The sequence below is a fragment of the Lonchura striata genome, chromosome 1 (assembly GCF_050655825.1).
Source record: "Lonchura striata isolate lonStrDom1 chromosome 1, ASM5065582v1, whole genome shotgun sequence".
NCBI lineage: Eukaryota > Metazoa > Chordata > Aves > Passeriformes > Estrildidae > Lonchura > Lonchura striata.
In genome coordinates, this window is record NC_140703.1 from 80,351,208 (window position 1) to 80,373,928 (window position 22,721).

The 22,721-nt window shown below is 40.7% G+C and overlaps 1 protein-coding gene across 4 annotated transcripts in view; it reads left to right on the forward strand.

The window, feature by feature from the left end:
• Positions 1–22,721, forward strand: part of PCCA (propionyl-CoA carboxylase subunit alpha) — a 271,230-nt gene that overhangs the window by 185,801 nt on the left and 62,708 nt on the right. For all 4 annotated transcript variants that reach the window (XR_014949358.1, XR_014949359.1, XM_077781501.2 and 1 more), the window contains exon 20: positions 14,667–14,765. Coding sequence is in view for 2 of the 4 variants with exons in the window: in XM_077781501.2 (XP_077637627.1) it covers positions 14,667–14,765 (99 nt within the window). In the remaining 2 variants the exon portion in view is untranslated. The remainder of the gene's footprint in view (positions 1–14,666; positions 14,766–22,721) is intronic.

The following is a 22,721-nucleotide window of genomic DNA, read 5'->3' on the forward strand; positions in this document are numbered from 1 at the left end:
CAGTTTGGGGAAGATATACAATAGCAAATATTTTGCATGTGAAGCTATTAGTTGAAGTGGTGAATAACCTTGGACTGGGTATATTCAAAGGACTGGTGTTGATCTATATCCTGTTGTGACAGCTGAGAGCAGCAGGTTGGAACTGCTGGACGAAATCCATACTCAGTTGCCCACTGTACTTTCTTCTTGTCACTACACAATGTCAAATCAAAGACACTTTTTTATTTTATTTTTTAAACTGTTGCTTATTCTAGCTATTTACTAATTGAAAGAGAACATAGGCTTGCTGCCATGGTAGTAAAATGGGAAAAATAATTTAAATCAGTGGCAGACTGTGTCCAGTCGGAGCATCCACCCTACATAAGTAGGCCGAAGTGGAATACAACTTCCAAATATAATAAAGTGGTGCTTTTCTTTCTCATTAGCTATTTTGGTGCCTGCTGATTTTGTTGGATCCCTGTATCAAGTTGTAAATGGTGTGTGAAATAAAACACTTCTGAGCTAATGTATATGATCCTCATGATTGCAAATGCTCTTCAGATTGCTATGGTATGTTTTATTTAGATCGGACATGGAAGTCTACCTAATGCATAATGTTCAGTTTAGAAAGTAGATAGAAAAAAGACCAATCGGAACCAGTTTTTGATATCTGGGTGGTAGTGCTGGGAGTTCCTCACTGGCTAGTCTTAATTCCCACCCCTCTCCTAATTATGAAAACAAAAATTTGAGACTTGAGACTTACACTTGACTTGTCAGCAGCACATTGGCAATCAATGCAGTACTTCATTAATTCTTGACTCTAAGCCTGAGATCCAGCTTCTGGTGATACAGTCTATTAAAAAAAAAAAAAAAGTAAAATCTGTCTTAGCTTAGCTTGTGTATCCTTATTACATAGCTTTTACTGAATCAAATGAATATTCACTAAATGAATATATGTATTAGGTGAATACGTAAAAAGAAAGAAATATATTCCAAAATGTGTTTTTTCTGAAAGGGTAGTACGAATTTTAGTCTGTCGTGTTTTATAGTGGCACTTTGGTATGATAATGTCATTCTACTCTTTGAGAATTTATACTGTCAATTGGGATAGGGCTTGGGGATCTCTGTGTGCCTCTGAAGTGAAAGAATGGAAACTTGGCAGCTCAAAGTCATTTTGGAATGAAGCTTGCTTAATGATTTCAGTATATAGACATGAATCATGATTCAATAGCTACTAAACCAGCTCTATCTACCTTATCAGAATCTGTTAATCTATGTGTTTTTAGCTCCCAGCATAATGCTCCTAGTTACTCAGATCCTGTCATTGGTCCCTGTGCTAAACTCCTTTTCAAGACGGAAAACAAGGATATCCTCAACAGATTATCCTATCAAACACGGGGAGCTGAGTGCAATGCAGCTTTCAAAGTGCCCAGTATGCACATGATAGCAATACTGTTTGAACCACCTGCACGATTTTCCAGCCACCTAGGAGCAATAGCTGTAGCCAGATTGGAGCATATTTAGCTGCAGAGCTGCAGCACCAGGGCATTTGTCTCTGTAGAGCAAAGTGAAAAGGAAAGCAAATCATGTTCTTTTCTTCTTTTCCACACTGATTCAATAACAATAGACACCCATATTCCCCAAACCAGCTGTACTTCTTGTGTCTGAAGCTGTTGCCAGCAGATGTTAATTACTTTTAAATGTTGTCTTATTTTCTTGATGTATTTTTAACTTCTGCCACCCCCTCCTTTTTTTTTTTTTTTTTTTTTTTTTTTTTTTTTTTTTTTTTGTAGCCTTAGTGGGCTCAGGCAGGTTACAAGTACGACATGTCATTTTAATAATGACTCTGCAAGGAAACCTGAAGGAGTAAAACAAAGCATTTGCTGCATTGAAGTGTTTTTGTTGCATACAGCCTCTCTACTAGGTTTTGCAGAGAGGATCACTTCCCTGGTAAATGCTTGAAGAAAGCCCTTGCTGATTAGAGGTGATGAAGGCCATCACTTCTCCCTCTCCTTTTGTTTTGATTCTGTTGTTGTTAAGCTGAGGAGCTGATGCCTGTTGTGTGCTCTTTTCCTTGGTCTCTATGCTGGCATGCTCCCATTTCTAAAGTGAGATCTACCAAAGCAGCTAATGGCAATTTGCATCTATAAGTGCTACTTTAAAGAAAAGAGAGATAATTTCAATGTGTGCACATGTGTTTGATTTATTCTAGTGGTTATGTGCTATTTGCTGCTCCTGTGATTGAGGACTGCCCATTCTGTGAATGTGCTTAATACTTTGAAAACTTGAAAGTTATGATGGCACCCCACACAATGTCAAAATGTGCATTTGAAGTAAAAGCCCAGCAATTCAGTTCATCTGGTCTTGTTCATAGCAGGTAAAAGGCTGCCTTGATGACACTTAGAGCAAATGAATTTCTCTCCTGCAGTCATGCACTGAATAAATTGCTTGATCTAGTTCAGTACAAAAGGACATGATCTATAAATAGTTAACAGAGCTTTCTTCAGGACAAGTGATCTATAGACTGGAACTCTCTCTTGGGGTCTTTTAAAAAAGTAAGTGCTGATATGAACAAAAGGAAAGTTTGTTTAAAAAAAAGGCCTTTTTAATGAGATTGAAACTCACATACTTTAACTTCCTTTTGAAAGCATCTGGCCAACCACTTCAAAAGTCCAAAAGGCTAACCTTACAGTCACTTGAAGAAAAGAAAAAAGGTCAGTCTGCTAATCTGATGTGAATATATTGTCAATAACTGAAAATACAGGATAATACAGCTGGTTAATTTGAATCAAAGAAACTGATGTCATATAAGCATCAGTGAATTCAATTTTTACAGTTTTAGGCTTAAAGGAACTTCTTTTTATGACACTTTTATACATTTGTCTATATACCACACTGTTGGCCGCAGGGTCTCTCTCTGTCCTATATGCTCTTTCATGCACTTTTTTTGGCAACTAATATTGCAGGTTTTTAGACTGTTGGTATTTGTAATAAGCAAAACTTCTAAGACATTTATGTGTGCTAAATGAAGTGTCCATCTACCAAATTTCATAATGTGGCATTTTTAAGAAGGAAGAAAAATTCTATAAAATCATAGATTTGTTAACGTTGAAAAATATCTCCAGGATCAATGAGTCCAACCTTTAATCTAACACACCTTGTCAGCTAAACCATGGCACAAAGCCTGCTTTTCCAGGAGTATTCTGTGGGAAACAGTTCCAAAGGCTTTACTGTAGTTCAGGTAAGCAATATGCACAACCTTTCCCTCATCCTCTAGGTGGGTCACCTGGTCATAAAAGGAGACCAGGTTGGTCAAGCAGGACCTGCCTTTGCTAAACCCATGCTAGCTGGGCCTGAGCCCCAGTTGTCCTCTCTATGCTATGTGATTGCACTGAAGCCAATCTTCCCCAGCACCAAGGTCAGGCTGCAAGGTTTGTAGTTGCCCAAATCCTCCTTCTGACCCTTCCTGTAAATGAGTGTCACACTGGCCAACCTCCAGTCACCTGGGACAGGCTCAGTTAACCGTGGCTGATGATAAATGGTTGAGAGAGGCTTGGTGAACTCTTGCAGCAGCTCCTCAGTGCCCTCGGATGGATCCCATCGGCCCCACGGAGCTGTGAGTGTCTCAGTGGCACAGCAGGTCACAAAGTGCTTCCTCCTGGATTGCCGGGCTCTGTTCTGCTCCCTGTCCCCGACTGCCAGCTCAAGGGCTGGTTGTCCTGAGGAAAACCAGTCCTTCTGTTAAAGACTGAGGTAGAGAAGGTATTAAGTACCTCTGCCTTTTCCTCAGCCCTGGTTACAACATTTCCCTCAGCATCCAATAAAGGATGGAGATTTTCCTTGGCCTTCCTTTTTGTTGTTAATGTATTTATAAAAACACTTTTTATTATATTTCACAGCAGTTGCCAGATTGAGTTCTAGCTGAGCTTTCGCCTTTCTAATTTTCTCTCTACGTGATTCATGTACTCTTCCTGAGTTTGCTGCCCCTTCTTCCAAAGGTCATAAACTCTCATTTTTTCTTGAGTTCCAGCAAAAGCTTCCCGTTCAGCCAGGCTGATCTTCCCTGCCAGCTTGTCTTTCAGTATGTAGTGATGGCCTGCTCCCACACCTTTAAGGTTTCCATCTTAAAAGTATGTCCAGCCTTTCTGGACCCTTTGTTAATAAGGGTGGTTTCCCAATGGACTCTGGATCATTAAGTTTTCTTTCGCTGAGTTGAGAGCAGTCATCTTGAAAGTGCTCTCAATACGGCTTTCCCTGCCTGTGTATGACCTGTGCATGTAAAGTTGGGGTTTTGGTAGCAGTGTGCATGCAGAATTGGATGGTGATGGTGACAAAGTGGCAGGCATGTGTTGGCTGCTGGGAATGTCAATTCTGTCAGTGTCTCCAGGACACATCTAGCACCAGGACTGGCACCAGCAAGCACAGTGTGTGCACATATGACTGGACAGAGCTTAGGAAGCAGATATATGACTGTGAGGGCTTGGAGGCCAGAAGGCATCTCTCTTAACTAGATAGAAGAGAAATCCATCTATTTAGAAATTTGCCATATATTTAGAAAGTTTTTGGGAGAGCAAATCATTCTGTGCCTACAGAGAAACTGAAAGCTAAGTGTCCAGACTAGGAAATCACTTGAGCAGGTGAAGGTCACTGGATTGATCAATTGAAAAAAAATTAAAATAGCATAGTACAGTCCCCTGATCTAGGTGAGGAAGTCAACTAAGACTTCTCTAAACAACTGAAGGAAATCTCTGTCACAGGATGTGCTGGACACCTGACATCATCTGGAAGGACAACATATGGGATGAATGGTGGAAGGTTTCTGAATGGAGTTTGGGATAACTATTTGATACTAGTACTGGATAGATGAACTGGTGTTGACACACCCAGATCTGCAACTCACTTTCAAGGAAGAACTGATTGAAGAGGTGATACCAAAGATAGTCTTGGCTATGATAGCCATGAAATAAATGGCTGTCCGAAGGAAATGAAGAAAAAGATTAGCAGGGCATAGATCCTGGACACCAGGCTAGTGGATGTCAGTGCATTCTTTATTTGTGTAAGGTGCTCCACTTGCTTTGGGACAACTTCAGGTATCAGTATGGGCTGGGGGATAAATGGATTGAAAGCAGCCATGCTGAGAAGGATTTGGGGGTGCGGCTTCATGGGAGCCAGTAGTATTGTGGGCTGCATCAAAACCAGCATGGCCAGCAGGTGAGGAAGGTGATGCTGTCTCTCTACTCCACTCTGGTGAGATCTCACGTGAAATGGTATCAACCTGACAGACTTCTATGATAAATTGACAGGATTTGTGGTCTAGGGGAGAGCAGTGAATGTCATTTACCTTGACTTTAACAAGTCTTTGTCGTGATCTCACCCAGCAAGATAAAAAGCCAGTTGAGTTGTCAGACTCAGTGGGCCATGGTTAATGGGTTGTACTGTGCTCAGAGATCACCAAGGGACTATCAGGGATTGTATTGTGACCAGTTGTGTTCAACAACCTTATCAGTACCTGGAGGCAGCAGTGGGAGTGCACAGTCCTTAGATCTACAGAAGACAGAATTGGAGAAAGTGCTCAATGTAGTCAAGGGCAATGCTGCCACCCAGTGGGACCTGGGCAAGCAAGAGGAATGGGCTAATGGGAACTTTGTTAAACTGACCAAAGTCAATGTCTGTCTTGTAGACACAGTATTTGATGTGGTTTGAGTTTTGAGTAGCAGGATCTAATGACTTCCCTCTATCTGCAGATTACACCTCTATTAACAGCACAGGGCACTGATAGCAACTTTTGGTGCCAGGGCACGCTGCTGACTCGATGACGTCCTGCTTATGTGTCTGCCCAAGTCCTTCTCCACACAGCTGCTCCCTAGACAGTCAGGTAGCAATGTATCTTCGTGATGGGTTCATCCTTCTCACATGTTGGACTTAAAAATTATTCTTGAATTTTACAAAGTTTTCATTATCCCTTTCCTCTTGCCTGCCTAGGCCCCCCACGATGGCAGCCCTGCTCTCGAGTGTTTCACCCAGTTTTGTGCCATCTGTAAACTTGATGAGAGTATACTGTCACCTCTTCCAGGATATGGTCCTGGAAAAATCAAATGCTTTGGGAGTAATCAAACCCTGGGTTACTATCAAATACAGTCCAAAGAACAGCAGAGTAAGATATACAAGAAGCTTAACTAATAAGAACTGCCCACATGGGAAATCTTACTGGGTTTCTTTGCATTTATGCATAATTCATTTGCATTTATGAATGACAACGTGTGAAGCACTATTTTGTTGCTGCTATTTGCAAATGTGGCAAATATGATTCTGATTTTGCTCAAGGTTTTTAAAGGTAATGTGGGGAAGTTAGAGAAAGTTGTATAAGAAGACCCAATAGTTTCCAAGACAACTCTGCAAATTACCACATGTTCTTGCAGGCTTGAGGTAGCCAGTAATTTTCATGATAAGGAAGTGTGTTGTGATTATTTGCTATGGGAATATATAAATGCAAGATAGTGTTCAAACTCTTCTGCTAACTGTGAATTTTTTTACATTAAAAACTAGCAAAATATTTTACGACATGCCTGGGGTTTCATGCATCATGCTTCTAAAGGACATCTTGGGCTCATCACCCCCATAAAGACTTTCCTTACATTCTTGAGGTTGCATGGGACTGCAAAAGGTAACCATTGAAAGAGAACAGTTTTCACTTGCCTTTTGTCTTCCATCCCCATGTGCTTCTCTGTTGGCTAGACAGTAGATTAGATGAGAATTCCATGCATTTTGTGAAAACTGGGAACCAAAAACTGCTTTATCCAACCCAATTTGGCTTAGTCTGAGGTCATTGCAGGCTGTTGCTGAATACTGCTGCCGGTGGCTGGGCCTTCTATTGCCACACTGTGCTACAGATTGTCTGGTCACCCCCTCTTCTGCACAAGAAGCAATACCTATCCTTTACCTGATTTGTAAAAATGTGAAGAATCTCCTTGATGTTTTGGCATGGATGGTGTGGTTAGCAGTGATGGAGGTAAGGAGTCTTCTGCTTGAGACAGTTACTTTTTCCACAGAAGAGGAGATCTTTTTGTAGGTTTTGTAGCCTCAAACATATAAGCTACCTCACGTTTACAAGAGTTATGCTTGCTGTTATTGTTCCTTCCTTGCAGGAATGATTTTAAGGTTCACTTTGTAGAGCCCTTGCTGCCCACTGGTGCCTTAGATTAATGCCAGTTGAAGGGAGTGGAGGCTATGACAATGAATATTCATACCCTGTGAAGAGTAATGTCTGTTTTCCTGAGAAGTACCTCTTCATGGGCAGCTGCCTTGGTCAGAGAAAGACTTTAGCAAGGCAGGTCTGCAGAGGGTGATATTTCATTTTCTAGATATGATTGGTTAGAGAATGTCATCACTTCTGTTACAGTAAGAGGTAGAATTAAGTGCTGTAAGTCCTGTGCTGAGGGTGGCATAGCCAAGTCGTTAGGGCCAGCATCTTGAGTTAAACACCATGCTGAGAGGCAGAATTGAAACCATGGGATTAAATCAGCAGACTTAAGTTAGTTGGACTCAAGGCTGACATGAGGAACTTCAGACATAATGTTTTGAAGGATCAGGCAGGAAACAAATGGTTTAGCTGCCCTCTAGTCTCCTGGAAAACCACCTTCATTTCCAGGAGAAAAGAAGTGACATGTGCCAGATGTACGCGAGACTTTGCATTAGTAAATTAACAGGGCTATAACACTCAGGCTTGTGCTGCCTTCTTTAATTGCCTGACATGCACACAGAATGCCAAATTATCTTCTCTAAAGGAAACTGAATGCAGATTATGCTTTGCAGCTCTTTGCACTATTGGTTAGCTGGTACATATCATGCTGAACATCAGGAACTCACTCCACAAGAGGTGAAGGGGCTGCTACTTGTGTAGTTCAGGTGCATGCCAGTGAAAATCTGCAAAGTTGTGACAGTAGGGTAAGCTGTTGACCTTTTTCTAGCATTGTGTCTTGGACTTGTCACTCTTCTTTCTGAGACCTCATTTACAGTAGCTTTTGAATTGGAAATAATTGTGAAGGACTGTGGCTGCTTTCGTCTTTTATGTCCTCACATAGGAACAAACAAACCTTTTAAAAAAGGAATAATTCACTACCACCATGTCACATGGTTGTAGTGCAACAATGCAAACACAGTTACTGTAGATGCATAGACACATATGTGTATACTTGGAACTGAGTAGTTAAGGATAAAGCTACACTATATAGGTGTGATAAAGCACAATGTGACCCACTGCAGGAGTGAATTGACTGGGATATTTTCCCTGCATTTCAAGTCTTAGCATCCATTGCATGGTGATTTGTTCATGGCTGTCTTAGGAGCAAAGAAACAAAGTAACATGGGAAGTAGTCAATGCAATGTCATTAGTTAATCCCCATGTCCCCCTTCACACCCTAAACCCCCACCCCCAACCCTACAAGCCTAAAGCAAAAAGGTCCTGAGTTTATTGCAGTATTCATTAGGTTCAGTTACGTTATCCATTGCTAGAGGAGGAATGAAGGCAAATGCAAACTTCTGACAGGTTCTTCTACCATCTTCTGTCTTCCCTTATTTCTACCTGCTAGCCGTGCTAGGCTGTTGGCTGTTGAGCTGCAGAAAGAAGGTTTGCTCTGTTAGATAAAGTGTTGGTTTGATTTCAATCCCCATCTGGTTTTGGCACTCTGTGTCCTGTCTTCCCCTCCACCCCTGCCTTTTACCTCATTTATAGTAAAAGGAATGTGGTCACTACATGGTAAATATCTTATCCTCAGTCCTTGTTTATTTTCTCTGATATCTTGACATCCTCTCTTTGTCATCCTACCTATCAGAGCATAGGTAGCCACATTTCCTTGGGATTCTCTTGGCTTCACATCATCAGTTGGTTACACATTGTGCAAATAATGCACAGGTAGTGTATAGACCATTAATTTAAGAGTTAAACTCAATGATCCTTGTGGATCCCTTCCAACTTGGGAATATTCTGTGATTTCTGTCATCTTCCTCAGTTGCACATAACATAGTGAGCTGCAGGTGAAGGCAGCTAAGACCCGGTAGCTCCATTCTGTGAGAAGCCTGCGGTGGTGTGTTTTTCTTTCATTTGATATTTGTTTAATATCTGTTTCCCCCCCCCAACCCCCCTTTCCCTGCCCCTTTCCCTAGAACCTTCCCTGTCATTCATTCTAGCCCCCTCCTCAGCTTCCAGATGTTAGTTCTGCCCTAAACTCCTCCCCTGCTATTCCCTCATTGGTTACTGTTCCTACACCCGTCCTCCTGAGTTCTGTATAAAACCTTTGCCCCCCCGCCCGCCGGGGTCTTGGGGCTCATGGAATAAAACCATCTCGTTCCCCCCCCAAGTCCCGTGTCGCCTTCGTCTGTCCCTGCGCGCCACGAACTGAAACTGCAGAGCTTGCGGGGGAAAGCGGCCGCCCGTTCTCTTCCCTCACCGCCCAGCACGGCTCGGAGTGCCGCGGCGAGGAGCGCATGCCGCGCCTCAACATATGGTAGCGAGAGGATGGTTCCCTCCTTCGTCTTGTAGAAAAAACGGGCAAATTCGTGGGGGCGCCCGCCTCACAGAAGAAGAAGGAGGGAAGAGGAACATCTACGGCCGTAAAAGCTCTGCCTGATGCTAAGAGGAGCTGAGCGCCGAGCGAAAAACTGACGCTCCGGGACCCTCTTTGTTCTCGCCATCTTCCCGCCCGGGAGCAGCCGCGCTGCACGGGCAGCCGGGCTGCAGAGCTTTTTGGCGGGCAGACTTACCCGAGGACACAGAGAGCGGTTTTGGCAGCGGCTCGGGGGAGCCTGAAGAGGGGCTGACCGAGAAGAGGTTCATTCCTCGGTCAGCATCTGCAGCGAGACCACCGGAGGCTGATAGTGGCCGAAACCAAGGCTTCGGGGACGAGTCTTGGTTTAACGGGAACACCCAGGCTTCCGGAAGGGCCAAAACCGGGAAGGAACATCCCCAGTTTTTAGCGCGACTTTTCCATCGAGTCGAGGAGAAGATTCAAGCCATCTCCGTCCGAGCCTGCAAGGTAAGGTAGGCTACACGGGGTGGGGGTCGCCCCGACGGGCGGCTGGGTCTGCCACCTTTTTTTTCTCGCGTTTTAACCCCCGTCTGCGCCCAGACTGGGGCTGTAGCCTTGCATGTCCTTGGCAAGCGGGTGGGTTTTCTTTTTCTGGGGGAAGCTAGCACTGAGTGCTATCCTTCGCCTAGTCTTCTGTGGGGACCTAGATTAGATCGCTTTTTCTTCTCCTCGAAAAAGTTGTCTTCTCTATCCTCCCCTCCCCATTCTGGGCTGGACGGAGGGGGTAGAAAAGACACCAGTAGGGATCAGCTAAGAAGACGACACGTTAGCTATAGGAGAGTTGTTAAAAGGGGCCCTTTACACCCACGCATTGCGCCGACATCCAGCTGCGTCGGGCGGCCCCCCCCCCCTCCTATAAATTTCCCCTTTTTGCTTCTGTGAAGCTCCCTATATCCCCATCCCCTCGGACTTTCCTAAAACCCTTTCCTATCCTCCCTTGGGGATTGCTGTGGCCGAGCCGCCCCAAGTGCCCTGCCGGACACTGCTCAGGCCAAGTGCAGTGTATCTGGCACCCCCTCTCAAGATGGCGCTGGCCACGCCGCTCGGGACCCATTTCCCGCCTTAACCCTTCTTTTCCGCCCCTGGTTTCCCGCCAGTCCCATTTCTCTCCCAATAGCCCTGCACCGTCCCTGCACGAAGCTAGTCCCTATTGTGGGGAGGCGGGGTTGGATATTCCCCCATCCTTCTTCGGGCTCGTCCTCCGGGGGGAGGGTCGGGAGGGATCTTCTCCCGAGGAAATGGAGCCGAAACCCGGAACTGGGGATCCGTCATTTTGTCTTCCCCCTGAAATGGCGGCGCCCCGGTCCACCCCTTACCGATACCCCCTGTTAATCATGGCAATCACTAATTAAGTGATTGTCTGATTCCCCTATCCTATTCCTTAATGTACCCTACCCAATACTCCTTTTTATTTAACTACGAATTCCTCTTTTTGCTTTTGATTATTTTTGAATAATATGTTTGTTGAGTTATATTTTATAGAAAAAAAAAATCATCCCAGTTAATTATTACTCAAGATATTATGCCCACCTCTCAAACGGACATTCAAATTGAACAAACCACATCGCTATCCGCTGACTCTGCTTTAAAACAAGCGCCGTTATCCGCTGACTCTGCTTTAAGAATTTAAAAAGCTAAACATCGCAAGCACCGCAACGAAGCAAATTCTAAATCAGATGAAATCACAAATCCTGCTGTGCTTTGTACCCTTAATTTGGACTTTAATTTAGGACAATTTTATATATTCCAGATAAAGTTTTTATATGTTTCATATGTTGTAATCACAATTAGTTTATCATTTTTTAATGTCTTTCAATTTATGTTTTTTTAATAATATGTAATGTTACAATTTGATTTTATATTAAGTTGTTTTGTTGTAATTATAATTAATTCAATCTTTTCTGATATTTTTTAACTTAAAGACTGTGTTTAACCATTATTGCTACAGGAATCACTCAACTACTATATCGCTTCAGGCTTGCTGCATTGCTGCGAAATTTAAAAAATTTATTAGTTATATTTAGTTGATCTTTTATTATATTTAATTCCAATAATTCCATTTAATTATTTTATTCAAATTAGATAGTTATAATTTTAATCATTCTAATTAAATTTTTTAGTTTAATTTCTGTCAATTATTTCATTCTATTTCAATTATTTACATTATTTACATTATTTTAAATTGTTACTCAGAACAGCAAAACAGCAAGTTTTGTGCAGTCTTGTGTCTAATTTAAGCTGTTACTACTCTTCCTGCCCTATAAATGCAATAATGTGTCTTTCATGTCCTTTAAGTAATTTACAATGTTATCATATAATTTTATATTATTTGCATGTTTTATTAATTTGCTTAAACCACAAAATTCTCCTTCTTTTTATAAAGTAAAAGAGGGAGATGCGGTGGTGTGTTTTTCTTTCATTTGATATTTGTTTAATATCTGTTTCCCCCCCCCAACCCCCCTTTCCCTGCCCCTTTCCCTAGAACCTTCCCTGTCATTCATTCTAGCCCCCTCCTCAGCTTCCAGATGTTAGTTCTGCCCTAAACTCCTCCCCTGCTATTCCCTCATTGGTTACTGTTCCTACACCCGTCCTCCTGAGTTCTGTATAAAACCTTTGCCCCCCCGCCCGCCGGGGTCTTGGGGCTCATGGAATAAAACCATCTCGTTCCCCCCCCAAGTCCCGTGTCGCCTTCGTCTGTCCCTGCGCGCCACGAACTGAAACTGCAGAGCTTGCGGGGGAAAGCGGCCGCCCGTTCTCTTCCCTCACCGCCCAGCACGGCTCGGAGTGCCGCGGCGAGGAGCGCATGCCGCGCCTCAACAGAAGCCTGCTGCAGTTTATATATAGTTCATATAACCCTTCCCCTGACCCTCTTATTCTTTCTTAAACAGAGAAACCATAATAGTGGTAATATATTATCTGCTGGTTTCCCTATTGTATATAAGCAGCCTGGAGTGCCATGGATTGTTTAGGCTTAGCATCTGCTTGCGCTCTCCTTTCAGGGTGGGTTCCACCAGAAATGTTTGATAATAATGTAATCTGGAATCAAGAATGGAGAGACTTGTATAGATCCTTGTGAGGGATTTTGGACAGGTCATTTACCACTGTGACAAAGAGGTTTACTCCTCTTTTGCTCATCTGTACAGTGACAAAATAGCTAATGATTACAGTGAGTTTGTTGTGGAGGTATTGACTTGCATCCTGCCCCTGGAACACCCTTTGTGAAAACTGTAGATAGCAGCTATAGATTTTCTCTGAGGCTGCATGTAAATCCTACACTGCCACAAGCAGTATGGTGTATACTTGAAGGATGTTTTGATGACCAGTAGCCTCGTCTGTTTTGATGGTGCCTCACCTCTATCTCTGGAGACATATGGTAAATGATGTTTCAGACCCAGCCTCCTGTGCTGACAGTCTTTCTCTTTCTCTGGTTTTAAAAATAGCAACATTTAAAGAATTTAAATAATTGCCCTACTGAAGTTTACTTGGTAATCACAGAGGATTGAGACAGAGCACTGGATTTGCTTTTCTCCATATGGAAAAGTCTTTTTGAGATGTTTCTCCTGTTCTCAATAAAGACAGTATTTGCTGATACACGTTTGCTGAGAGTGGGCTGGGTTCACCAGAGTGTTCCAGCTGCTCTGCAGTGCTCTGGAAATGCAAACCAGCTGCAGGTCTGGCTTAACTCAAGCCAGGTTTGTGGCTGGTTTGCATCACTGGAGCAGTGTAAAGTACCTGAAGCATGCCAGCTAATCTGGCCTATTGGTGAACCATTATAAATGATTTGTTTTTCTTCTTGTTCTTTGCATGTAACTTTATTTATAGTCAAAAAGCCCATGGAAATTTTATAGATTGTATCACTAAGGCAAACTTTGTGTTTAATTAAAGTCTATAAAATTTGAGTGTTTTTTAAGGCAGAACTATTTCTTCTTAACTGAAATAAATTTATCAAATTACACTCTGCTCCTCTGCATTTCTCTGTTACAGATTTCTTTTAAGATACTTATTATTAGATCAAATAATGATAAGTCTGATATCTAAGAGTAGGCTTCATAAGTTTTATTTTGCAAAAGGTGTGCTTAGGTTTTATTCTAAATGTATTGATTTTTTTTCTAGTTTATTGAGAATGTATGCAATAGTTGTGTCATCACTATTGTTTGAAATTTACTGATTAGAAAATACTTTGGAGATTTTGAGAGAGGAAGGAACTTGGTCAACCATTATTTTTCTTCTGTTTATAGTAAATAATAGTTATCTACCTTCAATAGAATGATAAGTGTTCAAAACTTGCCATAAATATTAATCACCAATTACGTTAGTCCATATATAATAATTTTTTCATAATGATCTCTGAGACTGTTATAGTGCTGAATGGGTGATGTGTGTTTTTAAGCAGTGTGATGCAACAGAAGAACGATAGAAGTGTCATTACAGCTAATCTGATTTGGTTTTTCAAAACCCAGAATTTTTGCTCTTCACCTAGAAATATTTTTGCATAATGAATATGGTATGATTTAAAATAAAACCCACTTTCTGGATAAGCATATTGGCATTCAAGTCAGAAATTGTATTTCTCTGATCAGCTGTATACTGAAAGAAAACATGTCAATTTGCAAAGTTTTTCTAGACTTTGAGGCAAAATGCTGAAGAATTAATTACTGCCTCATATTAATTAAGATAACAATGCAAAGCCCTTCATTAGAAGCATAGGAAAAGTTCTTCCTTGGTCCTTGGAGAGAATATTATATGCAAGCCCTGTTGTGTGGGTTGCAAGGTGTCACTGGAATTTATATGCATTACTTGTCTAATTGCAGTAAATGTAGCATGTCCAGATAGGTTTAAAAGTTGGATGGCTGTTTGTTACTTGCTGGAAATCACTTGAAACCTTGCTACTCAGAGGCAGCTGTTCACAGGTCCTTCACCTCTCCCCAGAGATAGCTGGAAGACTGTTGTTGGACCCTGTCTTTTATGGCAGAAGCAGTAAACATGACAGGTTGTTTGGGAGCCATCTGTTTTAAAATGGTTGCTGCTTTGTATGCAGTAATGAACTTGAGATCAGTTTTCTGTCTGTCTTTATAGTAACAGCCTTGTTTGGTGTCACAACAGGTGGAAGTTGATGGGATGAAACTAAATGTGACCAGCGAGTGGAACCTGGCTTCACCCTTGTTGTCTGTCACCATTGATGGCACTCAGAGGACTATACAGGTAATCTCACCAAAGCCTCTCGGGCATGCAAATAATACTGAAACGTGGGGCCTAGACTTGCTGCATCATAAAAATTATGTGATGTTGTACAAACAGCAGAATGTTTCTACTTTGAGACAAATACACTTCACTGAAGCTCTGAATGCACTCAAAGTTACTTACCTAGAGTTTTGAATATCTTGCTTTTAAGAAGAAGCTCATTATTTAGACAGAAGATTACCCCAGCTTATAGGCTCTCTTTTTTTTAGTGGCTTGTGAGGAGATAGAGTTTCTTAATCATGTAAAAAATAAGCAGTGGTTTACTGAAAAAAACCCAACCAACCAACCAAAAAAATGGATCAGCTGAAACAAAATAAAATAAAAAAAAACCTCCCTCCTAATCCACAACAAAATCCCACATGGGGACCTACAGTAAAAGGAGTCTCTCCCTCATGTTTGGATTGTATGATTATTACACTTCTGGGCCTTTGTAGTTTGAAAGTCACAGGGCAGTACATCTCTCATGTAAGATGTTTTTTTATATACTTATAAGGAATATGATTAGTTCCATGATTTGAGAAGATAAACATAGAAAACATCCCAAAACAGTGTGCCTCTAAGAAAAGAGGACTGAAAAGCTTAAAGTGATAGTATTTTCTTTTCTTCTGAACACTTATGTCTTTGCAACCAACTCCACATACCAGAGAATGATTTTCTAAATATAACCTCAGTCAGGATTTATATATTTGTTGACAAATTATTTATTTACAAATATCTATTGATCCTGGCAATAATGAAAAACAAATCAAAGCTTAATGAAAACATTTTTCTACGTACAACAGTATCTATTTCCTATACATTTATCAGTGATACAATGGTCAGATTTCTCATAATTTACAATGAAATGCATGAATTTAGTTTTTCCTTTTTGCCCCTGGTAAATTACCCAACTGCAAAATACTGTTTTTGCTGTGATTGAGTGTGTATATCTGAAATAATTATTTATTTTTAGGTGGTTGTGGTGTTGTTTTTTTTTTTTTTTTTTTTTTTTTTTTTTTTTTTTTTTTTTTGTTTTTTTTTTTTGGTAACTATTATAATACTGTTCCATTTTGGTGCCATTTTATAAAGTACATTCCTAATATTGAACAGGAAAAAATACCAGTGTATGAATCTATAAAACCTATCTAGGTGAAAAGCATTATATTTAGAATGGATAACTGTGTTCACAAGACCTCATTGCAAACTATATTACTATATGACTGGATATATAACTAATAGTAGTAACACCATTTAACTAATAAGAGTTGAATTGGCAAAAATTAGTTTCAGAATTAATGATCATATGATCTAAAGAAGCTTTTTCCTAGGAGCTGAGCCAGCAGTAATGTTACTTGCACTCCCCGAGTATGACCAAACCTTATGAAATACTGCAGATCTAGGCACAGCAACATGCAACGACTGACTGCATGGTATCTAGCCAACAGAATGTGGAATAAGCACATATGTTGTTTCCTTCTCAGATTTTATCTGCATTTGCTTTTAGCAAAGAAACTCAGTAGCTTGAGAAGTTATTAATCTTTTAGTGTATATATGTAAATTTATGGGAACCTTAAACTTGACCTCTCATAGTCGCTCACTGGAATCAAAATTGGTTTTTTGGTTATATAGTTCTGTAGACCTGCCCCACTGCAAGAACCAAATTAGACAAGTGTGTTCCTGTAGGTCAATTTGTCTCCAAACGCAATTGACCCCTGAGTCTTGAAGTATCTTCTTTCTGCGAAACCTAGCCCTAGAGCCATTTAAGCAACAAATATGGAAGAATCGAATAATTCAAACTGTGCTTTATTAATTTTCAGCCAATCTAGTTTTTCTTCATAGTTGGTTTCATTCTTCTAAATTTGCTCAACCAAATACAATCTTTGTGAATATTTTATTCCTTTGAAGGTTGGATTTATGCACCTGGCTCAATTCTGCAGTTTGGCCACAATCTAGCAAAGCACTTAAATAGTGTTAAATAGAAACAGGGAATAAAGAATTTAAAAATGTTTTTGTTTGAAATATATTTATGTAATTATAACTTAGAAATTCAAATTTTTGCATATGTGTTGCATGTTCAAAAATAAGTAGTTAAGCATGCTTCTGTATTTTCACTCCTCTACTAAATGCTCAATGAGAATTAAAGCAAAGCAGAACACCAACTCTGCTGCAGAGCTATGAAGGGCCTTTGAGTTGAAAGCCCACATTTTCTAGGACAGTTTCTAGAGAATGGGACCCGAGTGCCTGTGGAGCAGTATATGCCCTGGTCACAGTCTGTCTAGGGCATACCAGGGCACAAGAAGGATGTGTGGCAGCCCCCCTCCTCCTGCTTTTGTTTCCTGTGCGAGGAAGCCCATCTGTGTGCAGCAGATGGGAGCTGCAGAGTGCCTGGCCAGGTCCCCAGATGAGAGTGGGACCAGAACCCTGGGGTGTACTGCAGGTCCTGTGGCTACAGCATAAGGGCTCTGAAATCATTGTGCTGCTTTGGGTTACTGTGAAATCCATAGGATTTGATACAAAGTGGTGAAGTGGTGAAAACTTGGGATCATTTGAGCAGGAGACTTCTGAGATACAGTTTCCAGGAATAGGAGTGTGGGACCCCATGACATTTATTGTAGTACTCAGATTTCATCATGGGGGTTTTTTGTGGCTGTTTTTAGTAGTTTCTCAGCATTTTCTCTACTTATGACTAAACTCTACCTCTCATTTGGTGAGGCTGAATTTAACACATCCTGAAGTGTAGGATTTTGTTCGTCAAGCAAACGACATTTTCTTGTACAGAAATACTTCACCAAAATGGTTTCCCCATACTTGTTTCAAAAGATTTTAGTGACTCAGAATTTGACTTACACCTAGGTATTATGAATTTGGACTTTGCTGAAAATCAAAGAACTATAGGAATATAGTTACGATACACCTTCCTCACATTTGAAGGGATTTGGTTTCATTTAATTGCAAATGCATGTTTTAAATACTGAGATAAAACAGGATTTGAATATATTACCTTTTAGTAAATACTTAGAATATAAATAAATTAATAAATGAGGGTCTTAATGATTCCTGTGAAGAGTGAGTGGAAAGTGGAGGTTGATTTGAGTTGTGGAAAAGAAAAATAATTCCAGTGGAAACTGAGAGAATGGTGGCTTGGTATGGTATCCTGGAAAGCAATAAGTTGGAAGAAAGACAACAGGCATATTTTGGGACAATTAGGGCATTTTTACTTCTCTGTCTCTCCTCCCATATACAAGTAAGCTAGATATCAGTGAGCCCTGTGCCCACAAAAGATGTCCATGACCTCTTCTGTCTCCAGCATGAACTGGGGAACAGGTGGAAGGAAGGAATTAAGCTGTCTTTTTCCACTGAGTTTGAACACCTTCTATTCCTCATGGGAACTAGAATCTGAAGGGACCTCTAGATACATCAAGGAATCCATGGGGTCCAACAGATGGGCTTGAACTTAACTGCAGCTTTGTCCTTACTAGTCAGGTTGCAAGGGACAACCTTCTGCTGCGACAGTGCACAGGAACACCAGGTATCAGCAAGGTGAGCAGGTTGCTCAAGATAAAAACGACTCTAAGAGGAGACCCTCAAAGCAACAAGTACTTGTATTTGGGCAAGTTCTCAAAAACCACCCTGCCAACCACATAGATTTCAAGGCTGCTCTATGGTAATGCTACATGGACAAATTTTACAACTGCTTAGTGCTGTTGAATGCTTTACCTTCATTGAGCCCACCATCAAACACTCAACTCATCCTACAATACCTTTTACTTGCAGATAGTTCCCCGTAGCAAAAGGATGCTGAGCCAGAACCATAGAATGGCTTAGTTTGAATTATTTGTTACCATCTTTGCCAATGTTGTTGTACCCCTTAGTTCCATCATATGCAGTCAGCCTTTTCACTGCCAAGCTGTTGGGCCCACAGCTCTGTTGTCTTGCTGTTATGAAACCTTCTACTCTGCAGAGGTAGTGTAAGCATTCTGCCGGGACCCTAGAAAACTTTTCATGGCTTTTGGCATCTTCAGCAAAGCAATTTTACAATAGCACTGGTGAGACCTCCTTTTTTTGTATTTCCTGGCTTTCAGAGAATTAGTCTCAGATGAACAGAAGCTCTGTAGGATGTAGTGAGAACTCAACTGGACAAGGTCCACACCTGAGCAGTTTGGTATCACTTTGACATTAGCCTTGTTTTGAACAGGGAATATGACTACCTGATTTCGAGAGGTCCCTTCCAGCATCACCGTTCTGTGTCTGTTGGGCATCCCAAACTCTGCAGTGAAGAGGTCTTTATCAGTCACAGCAAGGTGTAATTAAGAGAGTAATGGAGTTTCTAAACAAGAACATGATCCTGTAAAGCTGAAATCATCAGTCTCAAGCTTCAAGTGTTTTTGTGAATGAAATAGATGAAGATTTATCAGGGGAGCTTTCTCTACTTAGTGTTAAAGGGAATTTGGTGATGGCATCACTTATTTTTTCATTTAATTTATTTATTGCATCAACAATTGCAGCAGGAGTAGTATATTCTGCATCCTGGGGTATGACAGATTTAAGTGCTTCCCTGATACAATGTTTCTTTAGATTATTATTTTGGTCTATAATAACAGAAGAAATGAGAATGCTGTAAGTTATGAAGTCTTTGTTCCAGGGAAGTGTCTGACAGGAGAACAAAGCCTTTGCCTAAGTATTCATTTCCTACAACTCTTTAGAGACTTTTTTCATATGTGTATTTTTTAAACTTTTGTAAGAAAAATTACCCTTTTTTAAAAATTTTGCTGTTTTGAGATCTCAGATGTAATCTGTGATAATAATATGATACATTATATAGGTTTTCAATCTAAAGTACCATTACCTCAGAACATTCTTTTTCTTAACCCCTGAAAATTATTTTGGGAAGGTTTAGTGAGCAGTGTTCATGGCTGCTTGACAGTCCATTTTTTAGTGCTATGCAATTACTGCACATACTCTGCTCTTGTCCTTTAACCATGACTTCAAAATTTGTCTTGCTAGGTTGCCTCCAGAAGGCAGACGCAGAATAATCTGAAGACATTTGTTTATCCTATACCCACATAGCTGTACTTTTGGGTAGAGAAAAGCCAGTGTGAGCCCCAGCACTGAATTCCTGCTGGCCCACATTGATTAAACTGCTGCTCACTCCCTGGGTCTTTTTCAGCCTGTTACATTTGTGACTAACCTAGCTGAATCTGGGACAAATTTCTTGTCTGAGATTCAAATGGAGAATATGTGAAGGGAATAAAAGCTCATGAAACTACAGCAGAAGAATTAAAATCACACATCACTACCTTTATAAATTCTTTAATGAAAATGAATATATTTTCTTTTGTTCATTCAGGAAGGAAATAAGTGATCAACTGATATTTTCAATCAATCCCTGACATCCGTGGGGCATAAGGGATCTATAGGGCAGGATCTATGGGGCAGAAGGAATCTGTGAGGCAGGATTTCAGGATCCATGGGTCAGACAGGATCTATGGGGCACAGGGGAATCTCAATATGTTAATCAAATAACTCAATATGTTAATAAAATAATATTAGTTGTCATGGCATCTTATGCTGTATTTTTTTCCTCTTGGAGCTATCCATCTTCAAGATAAACAATATTCAAGATGAATAACTATAATGATTCTGTATGTGTCCAAGGAACAGAGCATTGTGTTCATTCACTGACAGAGCTTGTAGTTTTATGATATCTAAACCCTGAAAGATGAGAAATAGTTCTCTGGAACATGGTAACACATTCAGAGAGCAGAGGGGAAGGAAGAGGAGGGACATAAAAGTGAGAAAGGACTATGGATCCTGTCAAAAATTTTTCTCAGGGGAGTCACAGACATTATCAGATCTGGAATCACATGGCAGCATTTTGACTGCATGATTCCCCCCCTTATAGGAACAGGCATGCCAAAACAAGGGTAAAGCTTCCAGAATTTCTAGTCACATTGTGATTCAATGTACTTACAGCAAAAATTTAGAAGTTCACAGAGAAGATGAAATGCCTAATGATTGTATTGTTGTAAATCTCAGGTTGAAGTAAATGTCCTTTAGATTAATTATTTACTAACACCAAATAAACAGTATTTCCTGTGGAGGCTTTTTTTGGGTGGGTGGGGGACAGGATTGTGTGGGGGGTTTTGGCTTGTTTGTTTTGACTGTTTCTTTTTTGTTAGTTTTAAAACCGGTCATCTACTTCTTTGTAACACCTCATTGTCTCAGAGGATTAAAGAAACACATGAACATACTTGGAAGGCACTCTCTGTATATGTAATAGCATACCTGCAGTGGTTTTAATATTAAACAAGCCTTGCAAAAAGAAGTAACAAGTAACAGTCACATTGGATATCCCATAAAGAAATTTTGGGAAGGATCTGTGTTTGTTTTTCTGTTTATGGGAGGACAGATATTCCTAAGTCATCTACTTCTGAATCCCAGGCATTAAAAGAACTCCTAAAATGTAGTGATATGGTGCTTCAGCCTCTTAGAAACTGCACCTGCACAATTATCTGTGTGGACCAATGCCCTGTAAGCCACTCACCCTGTATTTAACATCTATATTTGTACTGTTTGGGAACAGATTCCATTTAGTCCCTGGAAAGTGACTGAGGTAGCTTGCAACAGGTGCCAGGGGAGGCCAGTATTTCAGCATACTGGCAGGATTCTTTTTAATGTGAAAGACTGCTTCAGCACAGTGCCACTGACATCAGTCTCAGACATCTTTCACAAGTCAAAACACTTCACATACAGCACTTGATCATCTCTTTCCCCACTGGATGACTTCTGCCCTTGTAAGAACCTGGGAAATGTGGACATGCCCTGAGGAAGAACAACTGACTGAGGCTGCTTTTACTATAAAGTGTGAACTGAAAGTGGTAATGGCTAAGGGTAGAGCAGTGCACAAAATCAGGCTAACTTCCCATCTGTAGTTTAATGCTCTAAGGGGAGACAATGATGGCAGCACCAGTGCAGAATGTTAAATTGTGAAAAAGTGGGGTGATTCCCAAAGTGGAAAGGCTTGTGAGGGTGAACAAGACTGAATGTGCAGTGTGATATAGACAGACTCCAGCATACTACAAATCTTGGTCACTTTGCTAGTCTGGGATTACATCCTTCCACTGGGATTTTGCACAGTGCAAAGGCAGTGCTGAAATGAAGTTCTGCTTGCTAGAAGGAGAGGGAGAATGAGACTGGTAAGGTCAAATCAATCACCCCTTTTTTGTTGAGAGGATGACTTAAAGGTTTCACAGCTATTTCTGCAGCTTTTTCCTCCTTTCTCACCCAACCATGGGACTCCAAAGGTAGGAGTGACATGGGTGGAAGATGGAACTTTCCAGATATCCAAGCACTCTGATGTATACAAAATGTCATAGGTTAAGTACTAGCAAATGAATCTGTTAGAACTTTACAAGGTAAAATAGTGTGGGTTTTTTTCCCTGATGGGAATATTCCCCCTATGGTGGGAATAATTTGTTTTTTAATTAAACCTCTCTGGGGATGATTCTGGCCTGTTTTGTTAGGTGGAATTGTCAAGAATTTATAATTATTCACCAAAAAATAGCATCCTCCATTTGAAATTCCTGGCATAAGATGTTCAGAATTTTTGTAAGTGAGCAGTTTAACTGAAGCGATAGGGGCTGGGCTACAAGAAATTCTGCATTCTGAAAAACAGCACTATGCTGGGAAACTACCAGTGTTTGGCTCAAAATTTAATCTGTAGCCTATCTGTAAATTTTCTGGGCTTTGGTTTGGTAGTTTGGTAATTTTGGTTTTGGTTTGGTAGTTTGTGACATGTTGTTCAACTGGGAATACAGTCATGCCATAGCTTGAAAAAATTGCAAAAAATGTTGGTTGAGTGACAATATGTGTGTTTTCTGTCTCTAGAAAAAAGAAATGGTCTCCATTTACTTTCAGCAAATAAAGCCAGTACATAGC